Here is a 27,981-nt window from a genome sequence, read left to right as displayed (position 1 = left end):
GCTAACTAGAATTATTTGGATGTGTCAACGATTACGAAGCAAGTGCTGCCAGACTTGTTGGAGTTCGATAACTAATCGATACACTATGACACCTCTGCTGGCAACCAACAACAACAACACATTTGCTACTCTATTTTCTTAGTCGTGCGTAGGCGAATTTCTTAAAATTCTCATTGAAGACGAAGCAAAATTTATGTAAAACTCCAACACTGCAATTTTATTCACTTTGTTTGAGGCAATAGCAAACAGAGTAGCTGCAACATAGGCGTATTTAGACACTAACAACCACACAATATGGGAAACACCGACTCGAAGCTAAACTTTCGCAAAGCAATTGTTCAGCTGACGCAGAAGAATCAAAAGATTGACAACAACGATGACCAGTTCTGGGATCAATTCTGGCAGGCGCATCAAACAACTCTGGAGGATGTCTTTGCACTGGTGACAGCAAGTGAAATACGTCAAATTAGAAACGATAATCCTGCGAATTTGGCTACACTCTGCTACAAGGCTGTAGAAAAGTTGGCACAGGCTGTCGACAGCAGCTGTCGCACTCAGGCGGAGCAGCAATGTGTGCTAAACTGCGTAAGGTTGCTCATACGGATATTGCCTTACATCTTCGAAGATGATAAGTGGCGTGATTTCTTTTGGAGCAATCTGCCCGCTCAAGAGCAGGCGAATCATGGTCAAACTGTGCCCCTGGCTCAATCCCTTATCAATGCCATATGTGATTTATTATTCTGTCCAGATTTCACTGTGACGGCAACGAGGCGCGCAGGCCCAGAGAAGGCCGAGGAGTTGGCCAATATTGACAGCTGCGAATACATCTGGGAAGCGGGTGTAGGATTTGCTCAATCTCCGCCACGCAATGCGCACATGGAACGCAGGCGGACGGAGCTATTAAAGTTGCTGCTCACCTGTTTCTCGGAGCCCATGTATCGCACACCTCAGCAATCAGAGGAGCCCAACAAGTGGATTGCCTACTTCACCTCCGCAGACAACAGACATGCGTTGCCTCTGTTCACCTCTTTCTTAAACACTGTTTGCTCCTATGATCCGGTTGGCTTTGGTGTACCCTACAATCATTTGATATTCGCGGACACGACCGAGCCGTTGGTAGAGGCCTGTTTGCAACTGCTTATAGTTACGCTCGATCATGACATGGTCGTGCAGCACCAACAGTTGCAACAACAACAACAGCAGCAACATCAACTGGCTCATGCTGGAGGCGTGCTGGTCACGCCCTACGACGAGGGCGGCTGTGGCGATAATCTGTTCATCAATTATTTATCACGCGTACATCGTGATGAGGATTTCCATTTTGTGCTGCGTGGCATAACGCGGCTACTGAACAATCCGCTCGTCCAAAACTATTTACCAAATTCAACGAAACGCCTGCATTGTCACCAGGAGCTGCTTATTCTCTTCTGGAAGATCTGTGACTATAACAAAAAGTTCTTGTACTTTGTGCTAAAGAGCTCGGATGTTCTCGATATACTCATACCAATACTATATCATTTGAATTATTCGCGTGCGGATCAGTCGCGCGTTGGTCTCATGCACATTGGCGTCTTCATACTGCTGCTGCTATCGGGTAAGACTTAAATGCATATCTAGATTTTATTGATTAATATATGTAATATTTATTAGGTGAGCGTAATTTTGGCGTGCGCTTGAACAAGGCCTACTCGGCCACGGTGCCTATGGACATACCGGTCTTCACTGGCACCCATGCTGATCTGCTTATCACAGTGTTTCACAAGATTATAGCCACAGGACATCAGCGTTTGCAGCCACTGTTTGATTGCTTGTTGACAATATTGGTGAACGTTTCGCCATATCTAAAAACGCTGTCGATGGTGGCCAGCGTAAAGCTGTTGCATTTGCTGGAAGCTTTTAGTACGCCTTGGTTTCTGCTCTCGGCGCCAAGCAATCACCACTTGGTCTTCTTTTTGCTGGAGATCTTCAACAACATTATACAGTACCAATTTGATGGAAATTCGAATCTAGTTTATACGATCATACGCAAACGCCATGTCTTTCATGCCATGGCCAATTTGCCGACAGATATGGCGGGCATAGCCAAGTGTCTGAGCGGGCGAAAAGCGGGTGGCAAATTTAATTTGCCACGCGTGCCACAGAGGAAGCCGGCCACAACTACGACTAGCCAGGAACTGCCATCGGCGCAGGCACCGGATGACGATTATATTGACGAGGAGGATGAAGAGGAGGACGACGATGTTGAAGATGTTGTAGTGAACAAGAAGACTGCTGCTGCAGCTGCAGCTGCGGCTGCTGCTGCTTCTGGTACTGCCGAAGAGGATCTCGAATCGGAAACGGAATCGCATGAGCGTTCACAGCTGGGCGATACACAGCTGGACACCGCAGCACCGGTAGCGCAGCCTGCCGAGCCGGGCACACTGAAAACATCGCTGCTGGACACTCCAAACATTGGTCAAATGACAGAACGCGAGCATCCACATCCCAATGATAAAGCTAACGATCTGTCGCCCGCGAAATCCACGCCTACGCTGGATCAAACGCGTCTATCGGTTGCACATCGAGCCAGCATACGCATGGTGCCGGGTGACAACGATCGCTGGACGCCCACACCAGAATGGATTGTCTCTTGGCGCTCGAAGTTGCCGTTGCAAACGATAATGCGTCTGCTGCAGGTGCTCGTGCCGCAGGTGGAAAAGATTTGCATTGACAAGGGTCTCACTGACGAATCGGAAATACTGAAGTTCTTGCAGCATGGCACATTGGTGGGTCTACTTCCTGTGCCGCATCCCATTTTAATACGCAAATATCAAGCGAACTCTGGAACTACGGCCTGGTTTCGTACCTACATATGGGGCGTTATCTATTTGCGAAATGTAGAGCCGGCTATTTGGTATGATACGGAGGTCAAGCTCTTTGAAATACAGCGCGTCTAAAGTTCTTAATGTAATAGTAAGTGGAACAACCAACATCAACAATGAAAAAACAAAAAACAGCAACAAGAACGCAGCTTATCCAAAAAACAACACGCTTTTGCATTTACTGTAGTTAATTTATTTAGTTTGTAACTCATTCCAAAAACAAAAACAAAGATCTGCAAATTACGAAATGTCAATGTTTTAAAAGAATATAACTTAAAGTCGATTTATCGGTTTTATCACTTCAATTTTTTAAACTGCTCTTCAAATAGCTTTTGTTCACAAATCTTTATTTAAAGTTTTTATTTTTAAATAGCAAAAGTTCCTTGTGCCGTATTTGTAAACTTTTGTCTAAGTAATTTATTTGTTTTGTCTTAGTATCTATTTATGTTATATAGTCTCAATACCTGATTATATTGCGTGATGTCCATTTAGAATTTGTTCAAACCGCAGATTTACCTCTGCCTTTCATTCACTTTTTAAAAACACTGTATTTCTTAAAATAAAATACCAATTACTATTCCACTTGATAAATCCACAAAATAACTTATTTTTGATTACCAAAAAAAAACAGCAAAGCTTTACATATTTTGTTGTTATATTATAATTAGCTTATTTATGTGCAATGTCCCCATTAATCAAAATTCCATTTATATACACATATATATATTCATACAAAATTATACTTGAGTAGTTTATTGGATATGTTATTCAAATTTCAAATTTAATTATGTTTCATAATCAAGTACACAAATATAGCCTCGAAAATAAATAGAACGCAACTTAAAATAAAATCAAATATTACATGTATATAGCACGATATTATTAAGTGCTTATAAATAAAGTAAATATAACATATTTAATGAAATGTATAAAATGCGTTTTATTTTTGGCAAAACTTTGTAACATACAGATGAAGACATCTATTAAGCCTTCCCTATCATAGGAACAAATCTATAGAGGAACCCATCTATACTTCCCACTAACACCTTGTTTATAGATAACATATCAAATCGAATATATGTATATAGAGTATGCCAACAGAAATATTGATGGATATAAATATATGTATTTGCTTAAATAAATGGCATAAGAAATTATAAAAAGCAATATGATGTGCCGCAGTTATTAACAAATTACAGAATCAGACTTGCTTTAAGGAATTAATCTAATCCATATCTCTGCTCCTACTTTCCATACTGCTCATACTCTCATCATTAAACTGATCGTTGCTCGATAATGCGCGTATCCAAATGACGTATTTTAACACGAACATGAATACGATTGAGACAACGCCAGCTACAACCGATTTATTGCCATCTGGTTCGTTTTGTTCCTGGCTCCGGAAAGTGGAATAGTTTTGCTTTGCCTGGACTGTATCTAGATTACCGAATATTGGAGACAAATCAATTAGGAGCTTTTCTGTTGGACCTGTTGGGATGGGCGTAAATAGGCCCATTGGTTGTCACAATTGCTTTACTGCAGCTTCATCTGGTTGCGCTGCAGGTGCAACTGGGATTATGTTGAACTTGACGTAATTTTCCTTTTGGCGCTTTTGCACAATCTTGCCAATGACTTGCGGCTCCTTGATGGTCGTCTCAATGGCCTTGACAATGCGATCCACATTGCCTTCATCGGCGCCACTCACATTTCCCTGGATGAGAATGCGCACCTCGTGTCGTTTATTCAGCCATTTGATTATGTTCTTCAGCCTGGAAGACAAATCATGGTCAGTCATTCGAGCGCCAATGGTTAAGGACTTTTCCGATTTTTTGTGGCCCTGCTTATCCGTAGATTTGGTAGTGCCTTTTTCCTGTGTCTCATCAGCCAACATTTCAGCAGCTGTAACTAATCTACATAGAGAAAAGGAGTATTTAGAATAGAATATAGACCACCTCGACTGCACCTACTTGAACACCACGCGACCGGTTTTTGCGTCCGGCTGTTGCAAACGTAGCAAATGTAAATCTCGACGTTTGGCCAACTTTTGGGCCTCCTCGAGAGTGGTAATGTTGATGGATTCATTCTGACCAATAAGCGTTATCTTTTGCTTTAATTTATTTGCTTTTTGTTCATCAGTTTTTGTTTTTGTTGTTTTTGCTTGTGTAAGATACCGATGAAATATTAATTGCTGTGGTCTGGGAGAAACATCAATTGTGCTTGAATATTTTGGTATCTGGAGTGTCAGTGAACGAAGTGCCAAAAGACTACGTATAACATTTAACCGATTTTGCTGCATTTTTTAAAATATTTTTTTCTACTAGTTAAATTCTGTTTCCGAAATTTTGCTGTCCAATACTGACAGAGTTGCCATAATATGCCAAAGATAATCATGATTGCGTCTCATCAGTAAAAATGAAATATACTTCTTTTTATGTGTCACTATTAACAATTTAATTATTTGTCTGCAAATAAATATTTAAATATACAAGCTAGAATAATTTATAAATATTTTAATTTCTACATATGCGTAAGTATCGAGTACATTTTTATTGTTATCGAATTTGGCGCGATGACTTTTCATTTCAATTATAACTGTAGTGCAAATTAATTAGGAACTATGTACATATGTTTCCGAATTGATATTTATTAAACTAAAGAAAAAAAGTTCAGAGGTTCACGTTTGCCACTAATTAAAATTATCTTAGACTACAATCTCACACTTAACCCCATTGCCGATTGGCATTAGTTCGCCTTCTGCCGTTAGAGTAGCTGTTGCGCTGCTCTTCGCGATTTCTTTGCTGCGCCCGCTGCGAGGCTAAAATCAGCTCGCATTCATGTGAGATGGAGCGCTGCTCTTGCAGCTGCTGGAATTCGGAACGACGGCACTCTTCACACTTCTCCCATCTGCTGAACTTATTCACATTTCGATCGCAGGGATCCGCCGCAAATAACATGCACTCGTCCACACAGAAATTGTAGAACCAAAAATGACCGACAATTGTTTGATTTCTGCAGCGTGGCTGATTGGTTCGCAGCATTTGAAAGCAGCGCTTTGCCAAGTTCGTATCCATGTTTTCCTCGTCTTCAACATTTTCTCGGTTCAAATTTCTGTTGTAGTTGTTGTTGTTCATTCTGTTCCAGGATTTGCGCTGCTGCTGATCATCTTCCTCTTGCTCTGCAGGTACTAGAGTGTCAGTCATATCTCTGTTGCCATAACGGGTTCGCTGTTCATTCTCTCTGTATTTGTCGCTGGGTCGTCTACGGTTCCAAGATGAGCGCTCCAAATCCTCCAGTCGTGGCGTTTGCCCATAACTCAATCTTCCTTCGCTGCCCTTCAAGTTGCCTATATCAAAGCCGCCAAGTCTACGAGTTTCATCCGTTTGTTCTGCATCGTAATCCCTATTAAAATTATTGTTGCCAAAGAGCTCTGGCTCTTGTTCATTCTCCTGCTCCTGTTCATGCTCTGGCTGTGGCATTCGCTCGTCATACGGCGCTTCAATGTCGCCTCCATTTAAGTTACCCAGACAGGCTCTGCCCGCACATGGCCGCGTCTCCTGCAGCTCTAGCCGGCGCACGCTCTGGCACTTAAGCTCGGCGCTGGGATTCAGGTATTGTCGTTGCCGCAACTGATAGCCCTCTCCGCAGGTGACGCTGCATGGACTCCAGCCACTCCATCCGGACAGTTGGCATTCAGCGCGTCTCTGATATGCATTTCCCTGCTGCTGATACTCGAGACCCATGTTGAATTCATCGTGATCATCAATAGGCCGCATTGGGTTGCCGCTTAGGCCGCAAACCTGGCCGTCACAGGCTCGCTCCTCATACTGCGGTACGTTGCAATTGTAAATCCTGGCCAGCTCTGGTTGCTTGTAGACGCGTCTTCTGTACTGCATGCCCTCGCCACATTTCGATGAACAATCGCTCCAACTGGACCACGGATGCGTTAGACATTCACGGGGCACATCCGGATCATTGTTAGCTAAAGTAATGTAAATTCTTGTAATTTTTGTATGCTTAAATTCTAAAATTGCTTACAATCTTCATCCGCACAGCGTCGCTCGTAGATGCGCTGCCGTTTCACTGTTAGAATGGCCATAGGCTTCATTGGCGCACCCGACTCATCGTAGAACGGTGACCGCGGATCATTGGGAAAGTCGGAACGTATGCGCCTAATAACATCTGGCGGCACCTGTGGCTGATCGGGTGACTGGACGAGGAAGATGTGGGATTAAAACCAATTCGTATTTATGTGCCACACCTTCTTTTGCTTACCGTATAAGTGGGTCCCGCGTCTGTGCCTATATCCCAGGGATATAGGTTGATCACCTTTGACTCCATCCACGTGCAGTTGCGTAGGCACAATTCCAGCCCACTTACGCCCACGATCCAATCTGGTGAGGGCTCAATTTTGGAGGCAAATGATATCATATGATGCACTGGATCGACACGTACCGATGCCATTGTTTTGCTATTTAGATTAGGAAAGGCGGGTCCACGTGCCTTTATAATGGTGCGTATCTTTTGATCCTGCAAATCAGACTTGATTAATTGAATAATTTTCAGGAATGCGTCAGACTTACCCGAAAGTTGATGCTAAACTCACGCTCAAGCAGGCGGGAAGTGCAGTGTTCGGCATATTGCTTCATCCCTTCGCTCGCTAATTCACCGGACTCCCAAAAGCGATAGTCAGAGCTATGTGCGGCGCCTACCAGCTCACAGAAGCGTGTCTCCCAACCACGAGCTGGAAAATACCTTGGATGTAAATTACGTGACCAGACGCCTTCGAATGTTAGCTAGAAAGGGAAGTTCTTTGATTTTAGGCAAGCTATAAATGAAAAGTAACTAAGTCATATAATATCTTGCCGAATTACTGCCACACTTTAGGTATCTACATTTGCCATAGTAACTACCAAGATATTTTCTAGTCTATTGACAGAAGCACTTGGTTCGCTCAATCGATTTACTCACCTCATATCTCGCCTCGTCGCAGGCACAGCACGGATGGTTTAGGGCAATGCCTGTAGGTTGACTTTCGACATCATCGACAACCTGCTCGCATATGCGACGCGTCAATCCGCCATCGTCCATGTGCCAGACGTCGCGATGCTGCAACACTGTTGCACGTATCAATATGCAACCGTTGCCCGGCTCACTGGGAGCTATCCACGTCAAATGTATATGGGTCTTGGGATTGGTGTTTGTGTTCTCCACCATGTTAATGCAGTTGGGATTGAAACGTGACTCAATCAAATTGCTGAGCTCGAAGCGACCCAGATCGTTTACATAGCTGAAGTCGCCGTTTTCATTCTCCAGCGCCAGTATATAGCTAATAAAGCGATGTCCATTGAATGCATTCAGCGAAACTGTCGAAAACAAAAGAAAAAGAAAAAACGCCAATGAAATAAGAAATCAACTGTTGTATATAGACGGCAGCTATCGGGGAAGCCGACCTTGAAAATCGTGAGACCTTTCAAATTCGCAATATCCTGATAAGAATGAAGCGAATGCCTCTATTTTGTTTACAAAGCGCAAGTATTGCGAAACGTTTGTTTTTGTTTTCATTTTTTATATATACCCTGTACACAGAGATGGGCAGGAGTATAGTGTAAATGCGGAAAATCGCGATTAGAAGTTGTGAATCACTTAATATATACGAGTAAAAATTGTCCACAGAGTATCAGCAAATAGATTACTCTTAACTTTGCTCCGTCCACTCAGACATTGAGTAAAAATAAATCAATGTAAAGGGTATGATGAACTTGTGGAAGTGTATTTCCTAGACACATACTGATTAGAAATTGCAAGTCACTAAGTAAATATGAGTGTAGCAAAGAAAGCTGAGTACAGGGTATCATCCCATCGATTACTCTTAAGCACTTTTGTTTTTGTTTTTTTTTTTTACGCACTTAAATGATTCGCGGCCAATCGGAAACAGAAACTTTTGAAGTTCAAGCGCAAGGTCAATGAACTCACGCGCTCACCGTTGTACTCCTGTCCGAGTATATAGGTTTCCGGATTGCCCGTTATGCTTATCACATAGTTCTCATCTACCGGAGACTTGGGCGTATGCGTATTGGCCGGATGACGTGTACAGATCAATGCCCAGCTAGAGTACGGCAATAGCACGTACACCACCAATAAATACCACATTCTTTCTATTAAGTTCTCGAATAAAATTCTCAAATGTCTGACTTGTCGTCTTGAGCTACTGTTTGAAACTGAGCGTTAAACATTTTTTTTCGGTTCTGGCTGTGAGTTCGCAAAAAGCCAACTGCTGAGAGATGCTGATAAGCTCTGCCCGGCAAGAGAACTTTACTTTTCTGACCCACTGATACAAATACAAAAAAAAATTCACTTATCAGCAGACACTGCCCACAAAAGCCGGAAAAACAATTATATTCCATTAAAATCCTATTGAATTTAAAGAGAACATAAGAGAACAGCCTAAGCTTAAGTGCTTAATGGAAAGAGATTAACATTTTTGAAGTCTATAAAGAAAATAGATGGAGAATAAAGAGAGAACCATGGCTTAAAGACTGCAGATTATTGTGAATAGAGAACATATGTTTTATAAGGCTATGTGAAGTGCTTAAAGTATTTGGAGTACATGTGGGAGATATTATTAATATTCAAATGAACTATTTGATCATCAAATTCGTTTCATAGGCAACTCTAAAGAAATACAAAAATGTGGAAAATTATATACATACTATGTTTATCTTTACTTTACTTTCGGTTGTGATAAATTTGATATAGATCTATTAATTATGATACGATATTTAGAAGATTGCCTCCTCTTAAAAACAAAAACGTGTTTAAATAATTTTTGCTGTTGCATTCAAGTTTATTAAATTCAAACGATTAACTGCCATATCTGCCACGTCTGCCATTATTATATCTATTTCTTGTCTGCGACATGGGCTGGCCAAAGCCTTCATCGCCTCTGAAGCCGCCCCCGCTGGTCTGGAACGTATCGCCTCCAAAGGCGTTGTCACCAGCAAATGGACTCTCTTCGGGATCGTCGGCGCGTACAGAATTGATTTGGGGCAGCAGGCAGGTGCCCTCGCATGCCATCAGAGTGCGAAAGCGATTGTTGTTCTCGTCGCAATTGTCTGTGGTAAAGATTTTGCACTGGTGATCGTCGTGGTCGTAGAACCAATAGTTGCGCACAATGACCGGATTGGCCAGGCAGGGAACCGTCGAGGCGTAGGGCTTCTCATAGCAGTAGTCCTGGATCACGTTGTAATTGCTGCCGACCGTCTCCTGCTGGCCCAGGCCATAGCCTGAGTAGTGTGGAGTAAATGGGGCACGGGTGGTCAAGCCGCCTCTGTATAGGGTATTACTGTAGTCGTTCTTATTATTGTAACTAGAGCCTGCATCGTATTTGTTGTCGTAGCTACTGCCTCGAATATCCTGTTTGTAGTCGCTGTAGCTCTCCTCCTCTCGATTATCCTGTTTGTAGACATTGCTGACCTCTTCCCAGTTGTTCTGCTTGTAGTCCCTCTGCTCATTGTAATAGCTATTCACTGTGGGCCGCTCCAATTCGTAGGGCTGTCGTCGGTTGCTCTTGCCCTGCTCTGGGTAGTTGGGCTTCGCCAAAGTGTTGCCAATCCAGCCCTGATTACCTCTATCCAAGGTTGGTCTTCTGTTGTTGTTGTAGTTGCTATTCGTACCCCAGGCGGGTCTATTGGTTTCAAAGCCCGCTTCATTGGTTTCTCCAAAAGGATCAGAGTCCGGCTGTAGCCCATCCAAGTCACCATTGTTGGTTATTGAGCCACCGCAGTCGATGCCCGAGCACGGCCTTGTCTCCTCGAGAGGCAGTCGCACCACGGACTGGCAGCGCGGCTTTGCCTGGGGATTGTGATAGTCGCGTCTGCGTGTCGATATGCCACGCCCACAGGTCTTTGAGCATGGCGACCATTCACTCCACTGGGTCATCTCACACTCGGCCATGGTCGCCGGACCATTGCCATCCTCATTGAATTCACCATTTCCCATCCCTTCGTCGTCTGCGCCACATCTCGTGCCCTGGCACTGGCGCACCTCCTCCAAGCGATCGTCGCAGTTGTAGCTGGCTGCAAGTGCTGGATTCTTGTAGCTGCGATAGCGCTGCGAGTAGCCAGGTCCACAGCGCGTGCTGCAGTTGCTCCACTCGTTCCACGGATGAGTTGCGCACTCCAAAGGACCATCTTGAGGCACTAGAAGATCAGATTTGATGAGTTATGATAGTTATTAGTTATAGTTATTTGTCCAGCCTCACCCTCCTCACACTCGCGTATGTATAGCTTCTTTCGGGTCACATAGAGCGTGGCCAGCGGTTTCATTGGAGCACCTGAGTCATCAAAGAACGGCGAACGGTAATCGCTTGGAAACGATGAGGTAATGCGGCGTATAACATCCGGCGGCACTTGTGGCTGATCGGGTGACTGTTTGAGGAAATCAGTTTAGTTTAAGCTTAACAGAACTTGATGTAATCTCACCATATACGAAGGACCCGAGTCGGTGCCTATATCCCAGGGATATAGATTCAGCACCTTGCGCTCCAGCCAAGTGCAATTGCTCAAGCACAGTTCCATGCCAGCCACGCCCACTATCCAGTCGGGAGATGGATCAATTTTGGCTGCCAACGAGATTTGATGATGCTGTGGATCGACACGCGCATTCGCCAAGGTGGTGCCAAAGATATTCTTTCGATAACCGATCCCAGGCGCTTTGATTATGGTGCGTACTTCGCCATTCTAGAAAACCAGAAGAAAGTTAAGGCGAATAGGCAAACGAGAGTCAATGCCAAGTCAAAGCTCTACCACCTGCGTATTATCCCTGATCACCTGCTCCAGTGTACGCGTGGATCCGTGCTCTGCCATTTCGCGCATGCCCTGACTGGCCCGTCCCCCATACGCCCAATAACGGTAGCTGTAGGTGTGCGAGGCGCCTATTATTTCGCCCAGACGTGTGCGCCAGGCCTCAGCTGGAAAATGCTTGGCATGCGTATTCCTGGCCCACTTGCGCTCCAATATGATCTATAGATCAGTTGATGAATTAAAGAGCTGAGCTCTGATCGGTTCTCGAACTGCAGTACTCATACCTCATACTTGGCCTCATCGCAGGCACAGCAGTTCTGCAGCGAGGGCGTCAGGCTGTTCAGCTCATCGATTTCCTCTGGACAGATGCGTTTGGTCAGGAAACCATCGTCGATGAACCACACGTCACGATGCTGCACCACGCCCGCCCTGATCAGAACACAGCCACTGTCCGGTTGCTTTGGTGATATCCAGGAGACGTCGATGCGTGTCTTGGCATTCGTATTGGTGCTCTCCACCATGTTCTCGCAGCCAGTGCTGAAGCGGGTCTCGGCCGTGTCGGACAGCTCAAAGTGTCCTGCCATGTCCTGTCCGCTGTAGGCCATAGACGGATCCTCGCTCTCGACTATCAACGTAAAGCTAATGAACTTCAGGCTGGTCGGGCAGGAGAGGGATACTAAAAGGCAGAATATATTGTTCATCTAGAATAGCTCTCACTATCTCTCTCTTTGTCTCCAGTTATAGTCATTCTTCTCTCACTCTTCCCACTCACCGTTGTATTGATGATCGGGTATATAGGTCGTCGGATTGCCATCGATTAATATTTTGAAATTATCATCGACTGCCGAACGCTCGCCCGATGCGCCCTGCGGTATCCGATTGCAGCCGCCTGCAATGGGCCTGAGCCAACTGAGAGTCAGCATAAATAATAAGAGAACTCTTCGACACATTTCCCAGCACTTCTAATCGCTGTGACGGCTCAATGATAACTGTCCGAATTGGTTTGAGTTTCGCTTTTCGTTTAGTTGACGTAACGCTTCAATTATACATATACATATATCTCAGACTGCGTCGCGACGCTTCAAACCCATCTTAATTGGTTCGCCTGGGTCGTTCGAAATATTTGTATTTCGAGTTGAGTTCCTCAACAAGCCGTCAACAATGTCTGTGTGGCTTTTGCATCGCTTGGGCGCCAATTAATTTATTTTGCGTAGGTTCTTTGAACTTTTGCGAGAACTCGAGCTAAATATTTTATAGTCTAGCTATCCAGCAGCAATTTATGTAGGTCAATGCTGAACAGCAAGCGCCCAAACATATGGCAAAAATCATATGAGATCGAAGACGTGCCGTTGAATTAATAAATATATGGGCTAATGGAGAGTAGTTCAACGGGTTGTTAAGGGAATTGTTTTGACTGTCGAGCTTGGAACACTTTTTAAATTGATCGAAGCTGTGGAAAATATAGCCCGAATAGGGCTTAACTTGGTTTTAGGTATATATGTATATATTTAGTTGAAGTAAGAAAGTTTTTCTACTCAAAGAAACTCTACTACTTAATAAAGGAATATACTTATGTAGAAAGAAGTATTTCCTTCTTCAACTCCATCTAAGACACAATTAATATATAGATATATGTATAGTTATATATATGTATTTATTTAGTTATTTATTAATATATTATTAATACGATATTTAGTTGTTAGCCATTGCTTCGATCGACATGCAATTTGTGGGAGCTGCTAATACTTGTAGCTAAATGAATGTTAATCAATATATACGTATGTAAAGTATTCAGAGGGCATATCGATTCAGTGGGAATTGTGTTCACCACTTGTCACTGTCGTCGTTGCTGTCGAGCAGGCACGGCATCATGACGCACTTCTCGATGCGCACCCGGTCCTTGCACTTGTAGCTCAGGTCCGTGTTGAGGAGAGTGCGCGTGCGCTGCCGTACAGAGTTGTCGCCGCAGCTCGCCGTGCAGGGCGTCCAGGCGGACCACTCGGAGTAGCGGCACTCGTCGCGCGGCTCCAGCTGGGGCTGCAGCTTGGCGGGCATGTGGCGCCGTTCGCCATAGGCGCCGCTCACCGAATACATGTCGTCGCAGCGCTGATAGCAGCGATCCATGCGCACCAAGTGCTTGGGGCAGGGCTTGCCGCCGTATTTGGGTGTGCGCAGGACACGGCGTGTCCGCAGCTGTACGCCCTCGCCGCAGCTGGCGTTGCAGCTGTGGGCAATCCACTCGGAGACCATGCAATCGACGGGCAGCGGCTTCTCCGGGCTGAGGCGCTCGATCTGCAGCTCCTGCTTGTGGCGGGGCAGGCGGCAGGTCTCTTCGCACTCCTCCTTCGACTTGAATTTGTTCTGATTCGTGTCGCAGCGATCCGCCCAGTAAATGGCGCACTGATCACTCACGTGGTCGTAGTACCAGAAGTTGGCCACGTCGCTGTCTCGACAGTGGCTCACGCGCAGCGACTCGTAGCAATAGGTGGGCACAATCGTATCGCAGCTGGGATTCGTGCAGTTGACCACCTCGATGAGTTTGATGTGGCGACAGGGATCGGTGCCGTCATCCGAGGGATCGTGCACGCCGTACACTTCGTTGTTGTTCCACACTTTGCGCATGCGACGGCGCTGGCCGGTGCCGCCACAGGGTCCCAGGCAGGGCGAGAAGTCCGACCAGGGCGAGACGCCGCACACTGGCGGTATATAGTCCTCGCTGCGCTGACTGAAGCTCTGAAAGTTGCGGAATAGCGAACGCTTCTCCGCATTGCCATCCTCTCCAGCGCCCTCCGCCTGGCCCTCCTCCGGCTCACCCTCGCCGTTCGCCTCGTTGCCTATGTCGCCGCCACAGTCGATGGCCTCGCAGACTCTGGTCTCTTGCAAGCGCGCCTTGCTCGCCTTCTGGCACTTCTTCTTGGCCCGCCTGTTCAGGTAGTGCCGGGTGCGCACCAGCTCGCCCGTGCCACAGGTCACGGTGCACGAGGACCACTCGCTCCACTCGGACAGGCCGCACTCGGGATCCGTGCTGGGCTGCTCTGCCTCGGGCTGCGCGCCCTCCGCGGCCTCCTCGTTGAATGTGGCGCACTTGCGTCCCATGCAGTTCTTCTCCTCACGCAAGGCATTGTTGCATCTGTGACGCTGCGGAGTTTGAGAGTGTGAGGGATTTGGCTTATTTACAGTCGAGGTTGCTCTTACCATGGCTAGCGTTGGGTTCCTAAACTCGCGCGTTCTGTACTGTTTGCCAGGACCGCATTTGGTGCTGCACTCATCCCAACGTGTCCAGGCGGTTGTGCCACACTCCATAGGCAATTGCTCCGCTGGGAAAGGGAGAGGAAGAAGGAGAAGAGATTTTATAGAGGGTGAAGCTGCAGATTAAATTAGAACTTACCATCAGGTATTTCGCAATTCTTTTCATAGAGACGACGCCTGTTTATGTGCAAAGTAGCCAAGGGCTTCATTTCGGCGCCTGTGGGATCGTAGAAGGGAGAGCGCGGATCATTGGGAAAGTTGGACTTGATGCGACGCACAACGTCGGGTGGCACTTGCGGCTGATCGGCAGACTATGAAGGCAGATGAAAAGGTATTATATTAGATATAAATACTAGCTAGGTGGATAGATAGACTGACCATGTAGGAGGGACCGCTGTCGGTGCCCGCATCCCAGGGATATAGATTGTGCACCTTGTTCTCCACCCACGAGCAATTGGGCAAGCATAGCTCTAGCCCAGACACGCCCACAATCCAATCGGGCGACGGATCAACCATGGAGACCAGCGAGATCAAATGGTGATTGGAGTCGACGCGGAAGACAGCAAACGTCTTGCCCGTCACATTTGGATAGGCAATGCCGCGCGCCTTGATAATCGTTCGAATGTGCTCGCTCTGGTCCTTCAGCTCGCTCTCCAGTGTGCGCGTCGAGCCGTGCTCGGCTACCTCGCGCAGGCCCTCGCTGGCCAGCTCGCCGTACTGCCAGAAGCGATAGTCGATGGTGTGCGAGGCGCCGATGATGTCGCTGAACCTCGTGCGCCAGCTGTTGGCCGGAAAGTCCTTGGGATGGGTGTGCCGCGACCATTTGCCCTCGAAGGTTAGCTGGGAAAAATGGGTAAATGTAAGGGCTGCCAACTGTTGGCGGTATCGTTCCGGACTTCTGCTCACCTCATACTTGGCCTCATCGCAGGCACAGCATGGATCCACAATGCTGGGCTGCGTATTGATGTCGTCCACTTCCTCCTCGCACATGCGCTTGGTCAGCAGCCCATCGTCCATGAACCAAACATCGCGATGCTGCATCACTGTCGCACGTATCAGCACACAGCCCTGGCCCGCCATGGTCGGAGCTGCCCAGACGACGTCCACGTGGGTTTTCAGATTCGTGTTCGTGTTCTCCACGACATTGGGACAGCGTGGACTGAACCGTGTCTCCGACAAGTCGATCAGCTCAAAGGCGCCCATTGCATTCGGATCGCTCTCCGCAGCGCCCGACTCGAGCTCCAGGGCGAGCATAAAGCTCACAAACGATAGACCCGAATAGGCGCTCAGCGAAACTACGGAAGAGGTGAAGGGAATTGAAGCTGGCTATAGTTCGAGTTGTTGGCATTGCTTCACTCACCGTTGTACTTCTGGCCGGGCACATAGCTCTGGGCATGGCCCGCCACGGACACGACGAAGTTCTCATCCACGGGCGACTTTGCTGCGGTGGCTCCCTGTGGCACACGATTGCACGCCTCGCTGGCTGGCAAGCAGCAGGTGGTTGCCAATAGAATTGTGATGCATACGATTCTCATCTCTATGAATTACTTGTTCTGCCTCTCACTCTCTTACTCTCTGTGTCTCTGAGTTTCCCTCTTGGTTGCTACAATTAAAACGCCATTAATTATGTGTGCTATACTTAGTTAAGGTGCATCAATTGAGGGATTGTTGTATGTGTAAGGCAATTGTAAACTTGGAGAAGGGGTATATTAGTTTTCCCTACACTCAACACTTCTATATTCAACATTTTGATCTTATATAATAATGCTTTAAGCTGGCTTAATATTTAGATTAAATGATCTATTTTTAGATTTACATTCCTATTGCGTTGATATGCGGATATTATTATAGCTGCTTCCATAGCTCGTTTAGATCATTAATTGGCTTGCGCGTCTAATCATTAGTATCCAATGTCAATGACACATAGAGCCATAGAATATGCGCCATGAATTGCAATTGCTCTTGACATTGCAAGAATAATCTACAGAGTGGAAATATTATTCATAGAGAGAGCTAACAATCAATTGTAAAAGCGAAAGCGGATATTGGAACGAAATATATGTGTATCATTGAGGCATACATGTGTAATACTTGAAGAGATCTCTGGAGGTAGAAATTTAGTTGTATACAAGATAGAGATATATAAATTAGAGCAATAAATTAAATGATTAAGAAGAAATACTAAAAGAAGGTTACTTCAAAAAGCGAACCCAATCAGAAGTAAACCCCGCTTCGATTATCAGCTCTTTTACAACTCTTCGAAAAGTAGATTACTCTATGTATGTCTATTTCTCATACAATTTTTATCCATACTATAATCTGTTGGTTAGCTTACCCCAACCATTTAATAGGGCACACACGAGAATCCCTCTCGGACTAAATCATGGGCCACATCAGAGGCGACGTCACTGATTAAACTCAATTGAAAAATTGCAAAAATGAAAAGAGAAAATAGAGAACAAGCCCAGCGCGTAGCAGGGAAATCAATTGCAATAGAAAAACGTCTGATTAAAATCACTTTTAGGGTTTCGGCTGTGGCATTACGACCTCTCTAGATCCAATCACTTGGTAACTTACATGCACTATTGCCAGTCCGGAATATACATAAGCAAATATATTGATTTTATTTGTCATAGATTGTGTGAGAAAACGTTTTGCTGTCATCAACAAATTAAATATGTTTTTAATATTGGAGCATATTAGCTAGCGACTGTGATTAGCTTTTCATATGATTATTCACAATGTATTCGCCTTACACTCACACTCACATTCACATTCAGATTGAGATTGACGTCTGTTCCGTTGGGCGCTCGAAACGCAACTGAAATGCAAATTGCACGAGCTGCTTTTAACGACTCAATTTTCAATTATTTTTACCGAGCTGCAGCCGCTCGTGAGGGGCGGAGCTCCATTGAGTGGGTGGCCAGAGAGCGGCGATTCTCTAGTTGTTGTTGACGTGCTCCTGCCTCGCATTTGTTTATGTTTGCGTTTTTGTTTTTATCGCGCTATTCTAGACAAACCCGGGCCGAAGGCTGCGAATCGAGGCACTTGCAATTGGCACAGTGGTTCAAAGTTGAGTATAACTGTGCAAAAATTGAAAGAGTTATGCCAAGAATTAAGCTTACAGTTTATTCAAGATTAAATCTAATACAGAAATATATATTAATCCTGATCTATATCTTCGTAAGCAAAGCAGGCTTTCTATTCATTGCCAGTTTACTCTGCTAATTCCGAAATATCTGAAATCTATTTAATTCATTTAACATCAAACATTACACCGCAACGTTTCGTATTTCGAAATTATATGATTTTTATTTTCTAGATCTTTTTCACACATATGCAGTCAGTCGGTTATTTTCGGAACAGTAATTACTTAGTTAAGCCTGAGAAGCATCTGCCCTATAGCCAATATGCAAAATTCCGCTGTTTTATCACGTGGTAAAGCGAAATCGTTCAATTAACTCTGTGATTCATCAACTAACTTTGATCTTATATATAGCAACATCCAAAGCAACCGAAAAAAGTGGAGTAGCCAAAACCACGGAGCCCAAGAAGAATGAACAATCTAGGAGCCAGTCCGTAAGTAGAATAGCAGAGTAGGAAGAAATCAAATTAAAAATGAATAATAATGGTTATTTTATTGCAGTTGAACAGACCACCGATAAAACGTATACCAGTTCTTAAGAAGTCGGCTCTCGGCCTCTCGGTTGTCCATAAAACGAATACCAATAATAATAATAATACTAAAAATGCCAATAATAATGAAAATGATGATAATGATACTACTAAAGCAACAGCTAATACTAGTGATGCTAATAGTAATCAAAGCATAACTGATAATAGCAACAACAATAATATTGATAACAATAATACAGAAAATAAAACTTTGGCCCTGTCGCTGCCCACATCGCCGGGTCTTAGCGTAGGCTCAGCCACATCTGCCACCAGTATATCGCGCCGCACGGATGCCGACTCGGAGGATGCCCCGCCCAAGACCAAGACGAAGTTTACCCGGCCGCGCATGAATCAGCTGACAGAGCAGCGCATCAATCGCTTACGCTCCTCTGCAGCAGATGGGATCAATTGTAAATTCCTTACTCTTATTTTCCTAATCTATTTAACATATTCTCATCCCTCTCCCTCTCTCTACCTCATCTGTAGTATCGGTGGTGAGATCGCATTCGGAAGCGCCCGCATCGCACGCCAAAAGGAAAGGTGATCAAACATCCAGTCAAACATCGATTTGTGTGCGCATGCAGGAAGATGGAGTTGAGCCATTGCCGTGTCCACAGGCCCTGGAGACGCTCCAGAGGGGACTGGAAGACATGCAGTCCGAGTTTATGAGAAAGGCGGCAGACTTTCGTGGAAAAGGCCATGGCTATACCTACAAGCTGGTTGCCATTGTGCACAACGACAATTGCAAGGTGCTCGTGCACCGGGATGACTTGCTGGCCATGCCCAAAAATCTGCGTGAGTTTCGATTGGCATTCACTCACCCAATTACCCAAGCTCATGCCAATTCAAATCCTTCCACAGCTGCCCATTCGCTGAATGATTTCAGAAACCTGTGCCATAATACACTCAAGGAGGGCGTCTGGTTCATTTTCGAGCAGATCGCATCGGTGCAGTCGGAGGAAAACAGCCTGCTGACAGTGCGCCAAGAAGAACTACGCCGTCAGCTGGATGGGCATCTGGTAAGTAAAAGCTGCTACTGTATGTAAAGCTGTACCAAATAAAAGTAAACTGAAACTCTGCAGAACAACAAGCTGGCTCTCGTCGACAATGAGCTGATGGAATTGTGTAAGGCTGCTGGCAGCGACGAATCGGCAAAGCTAAGGGCTCAGATATACGAGCTAACTGAAGTGAACAATGAGCTGGTGTCGGCCAATTCGAAACTGGAGATGGATGTGGTGGACATACGCAGGCAGCGAGACGAGCTCAAAACATCGCTTGAGATATCCCAGAAGCGTAGCGACGATCTCGCTTTAGATCTGGCCAATAAGAATATTTTGCTGGTGGAGAAAGCAGGTGCTCTGGAGGACGTGATGGCCGAAGTTAAAAATCTAAAGAAAACGTAAGCCACACAGACCAATGAAATCTCGATATCAAAACTTTATTCAATAAATAATCCCCACAGCAATAAGATATTGCAGCAGCGCCAAAGAGAGAGCGACAACAACATAGACTGCATTCGGCTATCGAAAGAGAAGCTCTTGTCCCGCATTGAGGATTTGGAGAAGCAAGTGCTGGAGGCGCAGAGCGAATGCTTGATACTCCAAAAGAAAGTGGATGAGCTGATGGAAGATCTGGCCGAGAAGGAAACCATCATGGCCGAGCAGAGGGCACAGCTGCAGGACCAAGAGCTCACCAAGACGCTGCGGTCGGAGTCGAGTAACGAACCCGACCCGGATATGGAACAGTTATGGTAAACGGAATTTCTGCAATGTGCTTTCAGTACAGTAAACAGTCCTTTTTGTGTGATAGTGATCTACAGGCAGAGCTGGAGCGTCAACAGATGCGTCTGGCCGAGCAGGAGCAGACGGAGCAAGCGCTGCGCATGGAATTGGAGCAGAAACAGGATGAGCTAAACAAGGCAGAGCTCAAAGTCAGCCGGCTAGAGGAGCAGAACGAACACCATCGCCAGGTGCTGGCCGTGCGCGGTGAGCGCATCAACTATCTGGATCAGGAAATGAAGCAACGTGAACTGGAGAGCAATCGCAAATTAAATGAAATTATGGCTCAAACCAGTGATAAAAATACGCTCATTACACAGGCAAATAAGCAACAACGATTCGAATTGATATCACTTTATAAACACCTTTTACCTTTTACACACACAGATGACCAACGAGCTGGCAGCAACAAATGAGCAATTCCAAAATCTCTGCTCCAAGCTGACCGCCAAGCAGACAAAGCTACGTAGCCAGGAGCACGTCATCAAGCTGCTGGAGGAGAGCAATGAGCGCAGCGTCAAGCTTCACACGAAGCTGGGCGAGAAGAATGCCATGCTTAAGGACGAGCTCGATCACTTGCGGCGCACTGTGTAAGTCATTTATATATATGTATATATATTTATATTTGTATATCCATATGGCGTGACGGCTCGTAACAAGTACGTTAGATACGAAAGTGGTTCATTGAGCTTTAGCTAAATGCCTGAAACCAGATTTCTATTAGATTAAAATCAATTCAAATTATATGTGCAAATCTCTAAATTGTTATGGATTATTAAAACATATCTAACAGCCACGGGTTTGACACTATTTCAATATAAATTCTGCTTAAATATAATATTTAAATTTTCGCAGCTTCCTGTTTAGGTGTTTTTGCCATGTTACAAGTTTTTTTTTCTTATTTTTTGATAATTTGATTAAACAGAAACCGGATCATTTGGCTCACGCTTCAAACATCAGGTTAGATAGAAAGAATGACGCTATCAATTGATAAACAACATTTGCATATTAAGCAAATAACATCTCAATCATAAATTCAGCCTAAGAACTTTTAAGCTGTCAGTTTGGATGACTATTTCGGGTCCATATTAATTTTTTTGTAAATAAGCTTTAACGGGTTCGAGCCTTTTGTATAGCAGTTGATTTTGCCGCCTTTTGCCTTGCCTCTAGCAATATTTAATTTACAATTCTTCTTCAATGCCTTCTCGTCGCAGAAATAACCTAATGTTAGCCAACGATGTAAACGCTGCTCCAGATGTTCCAGAACTTGTACTGGAATAAACCCAAATAGGACAAATGTATTTAGCAAAATTAAAAAAGTATTAAATGGTAAGCGCGGCACTTGTTACGAGCACTGAACACTGAACAGCAATCAAACCTAATCCATTTCATCTCTCCCTCTCTCTCACATTTGCAGTAATGTTTTTATCAAAATTATAATTGGCAACAATGGGCGGAATATATTTGAGCCAGTGCCGGCCCATGAAGTGTTAAGACTGCAGCTGCCATATCAAGAATAACAACAACAAACGCGAAAAAAAGAAACAACAACAATCTCTACATTATATTGTGTACTTATATATATAACTATATATGTATATTTATATATATAGATAGATGTACATTTATGTAGAACTTTGCGATAATTAAATAGTTATTTGTTCACTTCTCTCGTATTTTGTGCATATATTTATATATAAATACATTGCAGTCAGTCATGTATATTTATTAAAACCCTATACCGTACATATGTATATATTCTCAACAAAAAAAACCTTGTAGAGTAGAACACCCACTTGTGTAATTACCAATAGATCAGCTTTATGTTTTGTGCATGTGTATATAAGAAAATATTCTTCAGTGCATCGGCGGCGCATTAAAGAAAACTTTCAATTAAACGATTTTGCATTTTGAGAGCAGCAGACTCGCTTCTCTTCTCTCGCCTCAACTAGATCCAACTGGATAGATAGGGGTATACACCAATACATAAGCAACAAAAATCATAGCATAATCACCATCAGAGACAAGCCCCCGTCCGAGAGATGCTGCGAATGTTTCTTTTCGGTTTATCAGTTAGATTTCGAATTAGTCGCGTCGCGTTGCTCGTTCCAGTTGGAGGTGGCTGGCAGTGCTCATCGCTTACCAAGTGAATTCCATTTTAAGGTAGAACCCTAAAAGTGTTACGCGAGATTGACTTGAGAAACTGTTAAGCTACTATTTTATTTGATTCCAATGTGAATTTCTGTAAGTTTAACTTTTAATTTGAGCTATTACTTTGAAAAAAAAAAAATGCAAGCCTAATTTATGAAAATTGCTTTTACTGTGCAAAAGTGATTTTTTATTTAAATATTATTAAAATTAAAAATAATGCTATAGTCAATGTTGGATTGTAATGGGAGATTTCTCTTTGATCTACTTCTATCTAAAGTGCAAACGAATTTAATTTAAAAAAACCTCGCTTCTCTTTTATCTAGTTTTAGCCAAGACATTTTGTCTGGACAAGTGAGAAGGATCTAAAAACTATTAAATTAGTACAGTGCGCAATGTATATCATCATTCATAGTTGGCCTTAATAACCCAGTCTTAGCACACATTTGATTTAGTATCCTTATCTCTATTCAAGCGTTCTGTTTGCATTTGGCTAAAAATTGTCTGGTACCCAAAATGTTTTGGAAATTCTCTAGTTTTATGATAATTAAATAACATTAAATACACAACTCTCACTACTAGCTTCAACAGCCTGGGCATGCCTCAATGCGTGTACATTGAACTTGAGCAACATTTTCGATAAGGGTTTATTGCCCAAAACACACAAACGCTGTTGCACCCATCACCAATCTGAGGAAATGATGAATGAGTTTCACATAGAAAAGTTGTAAACAATTGTCAATGAGATGATTCTGCATAGGGAAGAATACCATGCTTCCTTATGGATCCTAAGAACTTTTTAATAAATGATTCGTTTCGAATCTATGTCTCTGTAATTCAACCTTAATTGATTTATAGCTGAACTGACCCGTGGCTTAAGTCTCTTATCTGTGATGCAATAATTCATTTAATTCATTTATAATTCATTGCAATTTGTGAGTTTGCAATTAATTTTGTGCAGAGTATTTCTCATATCTATCGTTTTCTGTTCGCCTGGTATTAGCCGTTAGCCATATTTTCGTTAAAACGCCACAGCAGTTTTATTTGTAAATTTTAAGACCGCACAAAAGTATGCAATAGTTTTTGTCATACAAATTTTTGTCTGCCTATTTTTAATTGGCCCCTGCACATATTTATTCGTCTTGCGTATATAAATATTAAGTTTTATTATTATTAATAATGTTTATTGAAGCCATGCGAGGTACACCAGTAACCCATTTGTACATATATAAAAAGTGAAATGTAATTTTATCATATTTAAATTCTTGGCGCGCACAAAAGTATGCAATGGTTTTTTAAATAAAAATTTAGTAAGCAATAAAAGTATTTGTGTGCACAATTAAGCTGCACTTAATACACGTATTAAAATAATAACTTGTAGTCATAGCTATCAAAATATTTGACCTTTTTCTCCCGCTCATTAATTGTTTATCAGCATATCTGAATCTTCTGCTAGCTCTAATTGCAGGCTTATCAACTTGAGGCAAATCTCGTACGATATTAGAGAGCACAGATACAATGTTTCTCTTATCGTAAACCCTATATACTAATTGATAGGCGCGTGTGCCCTATAAAAGACCTATTCATTCCAGCACATGCATTGTAGTTCCTGCATCGCTCATCGCTGGTCGTACATAAATATGGATAGCAAAGAATTTGCAAAGCTTAAACGAATGGATGAGAGTCTCAAGTTGACGCAGGAGAAAGATTGTGTGGTCTACACCTCCGAATTGGTGAGTTGAGCTTTAGGTGTATCAAGTGCTACGATGAATCAAATATAAATTGCGCTGCACAGCTGGAAATGGATGAGGAGGGAGCCGATCAACCCATGGCTGCCGAGCGCGATACTTGGAGCAAAGGCGTTGAGTTTCTGTTTTCCTGCATTGCGCTGAGCGTGGGTCTGGGCAACGTTTGGCGTTTTCCATTTATAGCTCTGGAGAATGGTGGCGGTGCATTCCTGATACCCTACCTGGTGGTCTTGCTGCTGGTGGGTCGTCCAATTTACTATCTGGAGGTGATCATCGGACAGTTCAGCAGTCGCGGCTGCATTGGCGCCTTCGATTTGGCACCAATTTTCAGAGGTACACTGAAAACAAAAAATGAATAGCATTAAATACATATATATTATTTCTTTGGACTTTATAAATATCAAATGCATTTCAATTATATTTTACAGGTGTTGCCTATGGCCAGGTGTATTCCACAGCCTTGGCTACAACATACTACGCCTGCATCATGGCTCTGACAATCCGCTATTTGGTGGTCTCCTTCTCCGAGGTGCTGCCCTGGACGTATTGCCTCGCCGAGTGGGGTGCTCAGTGTGTAGCAACCGGAGCCACGGCCAATGATAGCAGCAATTTCAGCACCTCTCTGCAGGGCAAATCATCAGCTGAGCTTTACTTCACGTAAGTGTCAAATATTTCAGTCAAGGATGGGATACTCTGACTCATTGATTCTTCTCTCCACTTGCAGTCGGACTGTTCTACGTGAACCGGATAATTTGGATGAGGGCCTCGGCACGCCCAGCAAGGAAATGGTCGTATGCCTAATGGCCACTTGGATCATCATAGCCCTCACACTTGTCAAGGGCATACGCAGCTCGGGCAAGGCATCCTACTTTCTGGCACTCTTTCCCTATGTGATTATGCTGATCCTACTGGTCAGAGCGCTGACATTGCCAGGTGCCTGGAATGGCATAGTCTACTTTATACAGCCGCAGTGGAGCCAGCTGCTCAATCCGCATGTCTGGTATGCGGCCATCACCCAAATGTTCTTCTCCCTGGCCATTTGCTTTGGCACACTGGTCATGTACGCGTCCTTCAACGATTTCAGCAAACGTGTGAACAAGTGAGTCCAAGAATTGTTTGAGTATAAATTTGAGTATAACGGATGTGAAAATCTTGCCATGAATCGCCACAGAGATGTCATCATAATCACTACCATAGATTCTTTTACGTCCATTTTGGCTGGCTGCATCATCTTTGGCATTCTCGGCAATTTGGCCCACGAGACCAATGTGACGGACATATCGAAGGTGGTGAAGGGAGGCGCCGGCTTGGCCTTCATCTCGTATCCGGAGGCCATAGCCAAGTTTAAATATTTTCCGCAAACGTTCGCAGTACTCTTCTTCTTCATGCTGTTAGTGCTGGGCATTGGCAGCAACATCGGCATGGCCACCTGTGTGATCAATGTGATCAAGGATCGCTTTCCCCATCTGCAGCACTGGCAGCTCGCTATAGGCGCCTCTATCGTTGGCTTTCTTTGCGGACTGGTCTACATGACGCCCGGCGGACAGTTCATACTGAATCTGGTGGACTTCTATGGCTGTACGTTCATTGCGCTGGTGATGGCCATAGCTGAACTGTTCGCCTTCTCCTGGGTCTATGGGGTCAAGCGGCTGTGCAGCGATATCGAATTCATGCTGAATGTGAAGACCGGCTTCTATTGGCGCATCTGCTGGGCCATAATGGCGCCGGGCCTAATGTTCCTGGTGCTCGTCTATATGCTGGTCAGCTACGAGCCGCTCACATATAAGGGCGTCGAGTATCCCGAGGCAGCCTACATGGCTGGCTGGCTCATCTGGGGCCTGGGCGTGGCACAGCTGCCCTTCTGGGCGCTCTACACAATCTACCAGCAACCGGGTCACAGTTTCCTCGCCGTAAGTCAAATTGCACCCTCACAATTTCCCCTCGTGCTATAAAAATTCTCTTCTGCAGAAATTTCGACTTGCTCTGCAGCCCACCAAAGATTGGGGGCCACGTCAGCCCCAAAAGCTGCAGGCATATCTGCTGCATCGCCAGAAGGTCGTGGAATCTAAGCAGCGGCGCGGCAACTTCTTTTTTGACAACATTTTTGGTTAGTTCGGCAGATAAAGCGTTACCAGAGCGGGCTCAAAGCAAAGCGAAACCATTAAAAATACTCTTGTACGCCTCACTTTGTTTAAATTAAATAGAAAATAATTCAATACTGCCAAGTCTCTAGCTTTTAAACTATGAAAAGATAACAAAAATAATATTTGAATGCATATAGAGTTTTATTATAGTTTAATTATATATATTATTATTAGGCTTTAGCATTTTAGCAGCAATTTTTTAACTATATATTTGATCTTACTTATGCTAAGTAATTATTTTAAATTTAACTTAAGATACTGTTCATAAAATGTTTAAAAATAAAAGGGAAAAGAAATGTATAAACTGTGCGTTAAATAAATAAATATGAATGCAAATAAAAAGCTGGACAAATATTTAAAATTTATAATTATTATTATTTTTGATATTTTATTTATATGATTTCTATAGTTTTTCAGTGGATAATACAAAAATTAATAAGAGGGAAAGAATGAAAGCAAATATAAAAAATTTGAGGTAAACTTAAAAAAATAAAATAAAATGTATGCATTTATAAATTTTACTTATAATAAAAAATGAACTTTTTAAAATGTTAAAATATTTTCAAATAATCTAAAATTTAATTTAGCTTACAACGTAACTGTATAAATTATTGTTATTATATTATTTATGATTCTGCTGCCATTCGAATGCATTCGAATAATTCACATAGTACATTAAATCTCTTGTTAATTATCACAGCACTTTTTGATTTCTTTTATTATTATTGTGCAAAATTAGATTTATGCCAAAACGAAAGTTGAAAATGTCTTGAACTCAGGTATTTACAGCTCCTGACTTTTGCATAAGAACTAAGCTAATTATTATTGTTTTTCTTTTCATTTTTTCTATTTATTTTAAATTTATATATTATGTTCAGCTGCAGCTAAGCAAATTGCTTAAATTATTGAATAAAATTAGGTTAGAAAGATTTTTATTTAATTTATTATTATTATTTTTGGCTTGCTTTTTAAGATATTTTTGAACTGGCTAAAACGTGGCTTTAGTAGAGCTGTTTATTTGTTAAATTATTTTTATATCTTTAATAATTTTGTTGGCAGATTTTTGTTAGATTTGGGCAATGTATTCACATTATATTGTAGCACTTGCTTGATTTTTGTTCTTTTTTTTTAATAATTTCTTTTTTTTTTTTGGTTTGATTAGTTGTTGAAACCCAATAAAATGTGATTTCCTTTTACTACATGTATGTATGTATATCTAGTCGGTATACAAACTAATCAACACTAATGAATTAAGAATTGACTTGTAATTTCATAGCCTACATTTCAGCGCATAGTTTTAATAAAAATTCAGCGTAACTTGTCTATATATATGTATATATATATATTTAAGTATATATATATATATGTATATATAGAGTATATACTTAAGTAGAATTGAAAATCTATATGCGCGGCTAAAAAATGGAAGTTGTATTGTTTTGCTTTGTTTTAACGTTGTCTTCTTTTCACTAGATATGGTCCTATTTGTGTTGCGTCTATATTTATAGAAAAAGTTAACATATGTACGATATGAGTTACCTTGAGTATATTGTCTACTTGCTAATGATATTGCCTTG

The 27,981-nt window shown here is 43.2% G+C and overlaps 7 protein-coding genes across 13 annotated transcripts; 3 read left to right on the top strand and 4 right to left on the bottom strand.

Annotated features, from left to right (window-relative positions):
- Positions 1 to 15: 15 nt before the first annotated feature.
- LOC108654315 (protein HID1) lies at positions 16 to 2,963 on the top strand. The gene is made up of 2 exons (XM_018105524.3): positions 16 to 1,594; positions 1,651 to 2,963. The coding sequence occupies exons 1-2, from the start codon at positions 295 to 297 to the stop codon at positions 2,934 to 2,936; spliced, it is 2,586 nt and encodes an 861-aa protein (XP_017961013.1). The 5' UTR covers positions 16 to 294; the 3' UTR covers positions 2,937 to 2,963.
- Positions 2,964 to 3,204: 241 nt separating this feature from the next.
- Positions 3,205 to 5,236, bottom strand: mIF3 (mitochondrial translation initiation factor 3). Its single transcript, XM_018106811.3, has 2 exons — positions 4,829 to 5,236; positions 3,205 to 4,771 (listed from the first exon to the last, which is right to left on the bottom strand). The coding sequence occupies exons 1-2, from the start codon at positions 5,155 to 5,157 to the stop codon at positions 4,384 to 4,386; spliced, it is 717 nt and encodes a 238-aa protein (XP_017962300.1). The 5' UTR covers positions 5,158 to 5,236; the 3' UTR covers positions 3,205 to 4,383.
- Positions 5,237 to 5,512: 276 nt separating this feature from the next.
- Positions 5,513 to 9,094, bottom strand: LOC108655101 (spondin-1). Of its 2 annotated transcripts, none has more exons than XM_018106809.3 (6): positions 8,843 to 9,094; positions 7,830 to 8,224; positions 7,442 to 7,654; positions 7,134 to 7,388; positions 6,897 to 7,068; positions 5,513 to 6,840 (listed from the first exon to the last, which is right to left on the bottom strand). In XM_018106809.3, the coding sequence occupies exons 1-6, from the start codon at positions 9,009 to 9,011 to the stop codon at positions 5,582 to 5,584; spliced, it is 2,463 nt and encodes an 820-aa protein (XP_017962298.1). In that variant the 5' UTR covers positions 9,012 to 9,094; the 3' UTR covers positions 5,513 to 5,581. The 2 variants fall into 2 exon arrangements, with proteins under 2 accessions (XP_017962298.1, XP_017962299.1); XM_018106810.3 differs by having other exon boundaries at positions 8,835 to 8,966.
- Positions 9,095 to 9,681: 587 nt separating this feature from the next.
- Positions 9,682 to 12,695, bottom strand: LOC108655276 (spondin-1). The gene is made up of 6 exons (XM_018107027.3): positions 12,435 to 12,695; positions 11,947 to 12,338; positions 11,669 to 11,881; positions 11,342 to 11,599; positions 11,122 to 11,287; positions 9,682 to 11,059 (listed from the first exon to the last, which is right to left on the bottom strand). The coding sequence occupies exons 1-6, from the start codon at positions 12,610 to 12,612 to the stop codon at positions 9,723 to 9,725; spliced, it is 2,544 nt and encodes an 847-aa protein (XP_017962516.1). The 5' UTR covers positions 12,613 to 12,695; the 3' UTR covers positions 9,682 to 9,722.
- Positions 12,696 to 13,303: 608 nt separating this feature from the next.
- LOC108655120 (spondin-1) lies at positions 13,304 to 16,514 on the bottom strand. Its single transcript, XM_018106836.3, has 6 exons — positions 16,272 to 16,514; positions 15,818 to 16,206; positions 15,290 to 15,751; positions 15,051 to 15,222; positions 14,858 to 14,979; positions 13,304 to 14,800 (listed from the first exon to the last, which is right to left on the bottom strand). Exons 1-6 carry the CDS (start codon positions 16,444 to 16,446, stop codon positions 13,487 to 13,489), a joined length of 2,634 nt encoding a protein of 877 aa, XP_017962325.1. The 5' UTR covers positions 16,447 to 16,514; the 3' UTR covers positions 13,304 to 13,486.
- Positions 16,515 to 18,154: 1,640 nt separating this feature from the next.
- Positions 18,155 to 22,032, top strand: salto (cytoskeletal protein salto). 2 transcript variants are annotated; one of them, XM_018106230.2, is made up of 11 exons: positions 18,156 to 18,349; positions 18,411 to 18,490; positions 18,558 to 18,996; positions 19,073 to 19,381; positions 19,448 to 19,605; positions 19,669 to 19,985; positions 20,049 to 20,336; positions 20,396 to 20,684; positions 20,752 to 20,954; positions 21,579 to 21,693; positions 21,782 to 22,032. In XM_018106230.2, the coding sequence occupies exons 1-10, from the start codon at positions 18,322 to 18,324 to the stop codon at positions 21,643 to 21,645; spliced, it is 2,178 nt and encodes a 725-aa protein (XP_017961719.2). In that variant the 5' UTR covers positions 18,156 to 18,321; the 3' UTR covers positions 21,646 to 21,693; positions 21,782 to 22,032. The 2 variants fall into 2 exon arrangements, with proteins under 2 accessions (XP_089116917.1, XP_017961719.2); XM_089260791.1 differs by lacking the exon at positions 21,579 to 21,693 and having other exon boundaries at positions 18,155 to 18,349.
- Positions 22,033 to 22,404: 372 nt separating this feature from the next.
- LOC108654718 (sodium-dependent nutrient amino acid transporter 1) lies at positions 22,405 to 26,543 on the top strand. Of its 5 annotated transcripts, none has more exons than XM_089260795.1 (7): positions 22,405 to 22,527; positions 24,105 to 24,245; positions 24,308 to 24,593; positions 24,689 to 24,917; positions 24,985 to 25,359; positions 25,432 to 26,170; positions 26,229 to 26,543. In XM_089260795.1, the coding sequence occupies exons 2-7, from the start codon at positions 24,108 to 24,110 to the stop codon at positions 26,370 to 26,372; spliced, it is 1,911 nt and encodes a 636-aa protein (XP_089116921.1). In that variant the 5' UTR covers positions 22,405 to 22,527; positions 24,105 to 24,107; the 3' UTR covers positions 26,373 to 26,543. The 5 variants fall into 5 exon arrangements, with proteins under 5 accessions (XP_089116921.1, XP_089116919.1, XP_017961717.1 ...); XM_089260793.1 differs by having other exon boundaries at positions 23,969 to 24,245; XM_018106228.3 differs by having other exon boundaries at positions 23,948 to 24,245.
- The last annotated feature ends 1,438 nt before the right edge of the window (positions 26,544 to 27,981 follow it).

The sequence above is a fragment of the Drosophila navojoa genome, chromosome 5, assembly GCF_054131105.1.
Source record: "Drosophila navojoa isolate 15081-1374.11 chromosome 5, UAZ_NAV_1.0, whole genome shotgun sequence".
Classification (NCBI taxonomy): domain Eukaryota; kingdom Metazoa; phylum Arthropoda; class Insecta; order Diptera; family Drosophilidae; genus Drosophila; species Drosophila navojoa.
This window is presented reverse-complemented; position numbering and strand designations above follow the sequence as displayed.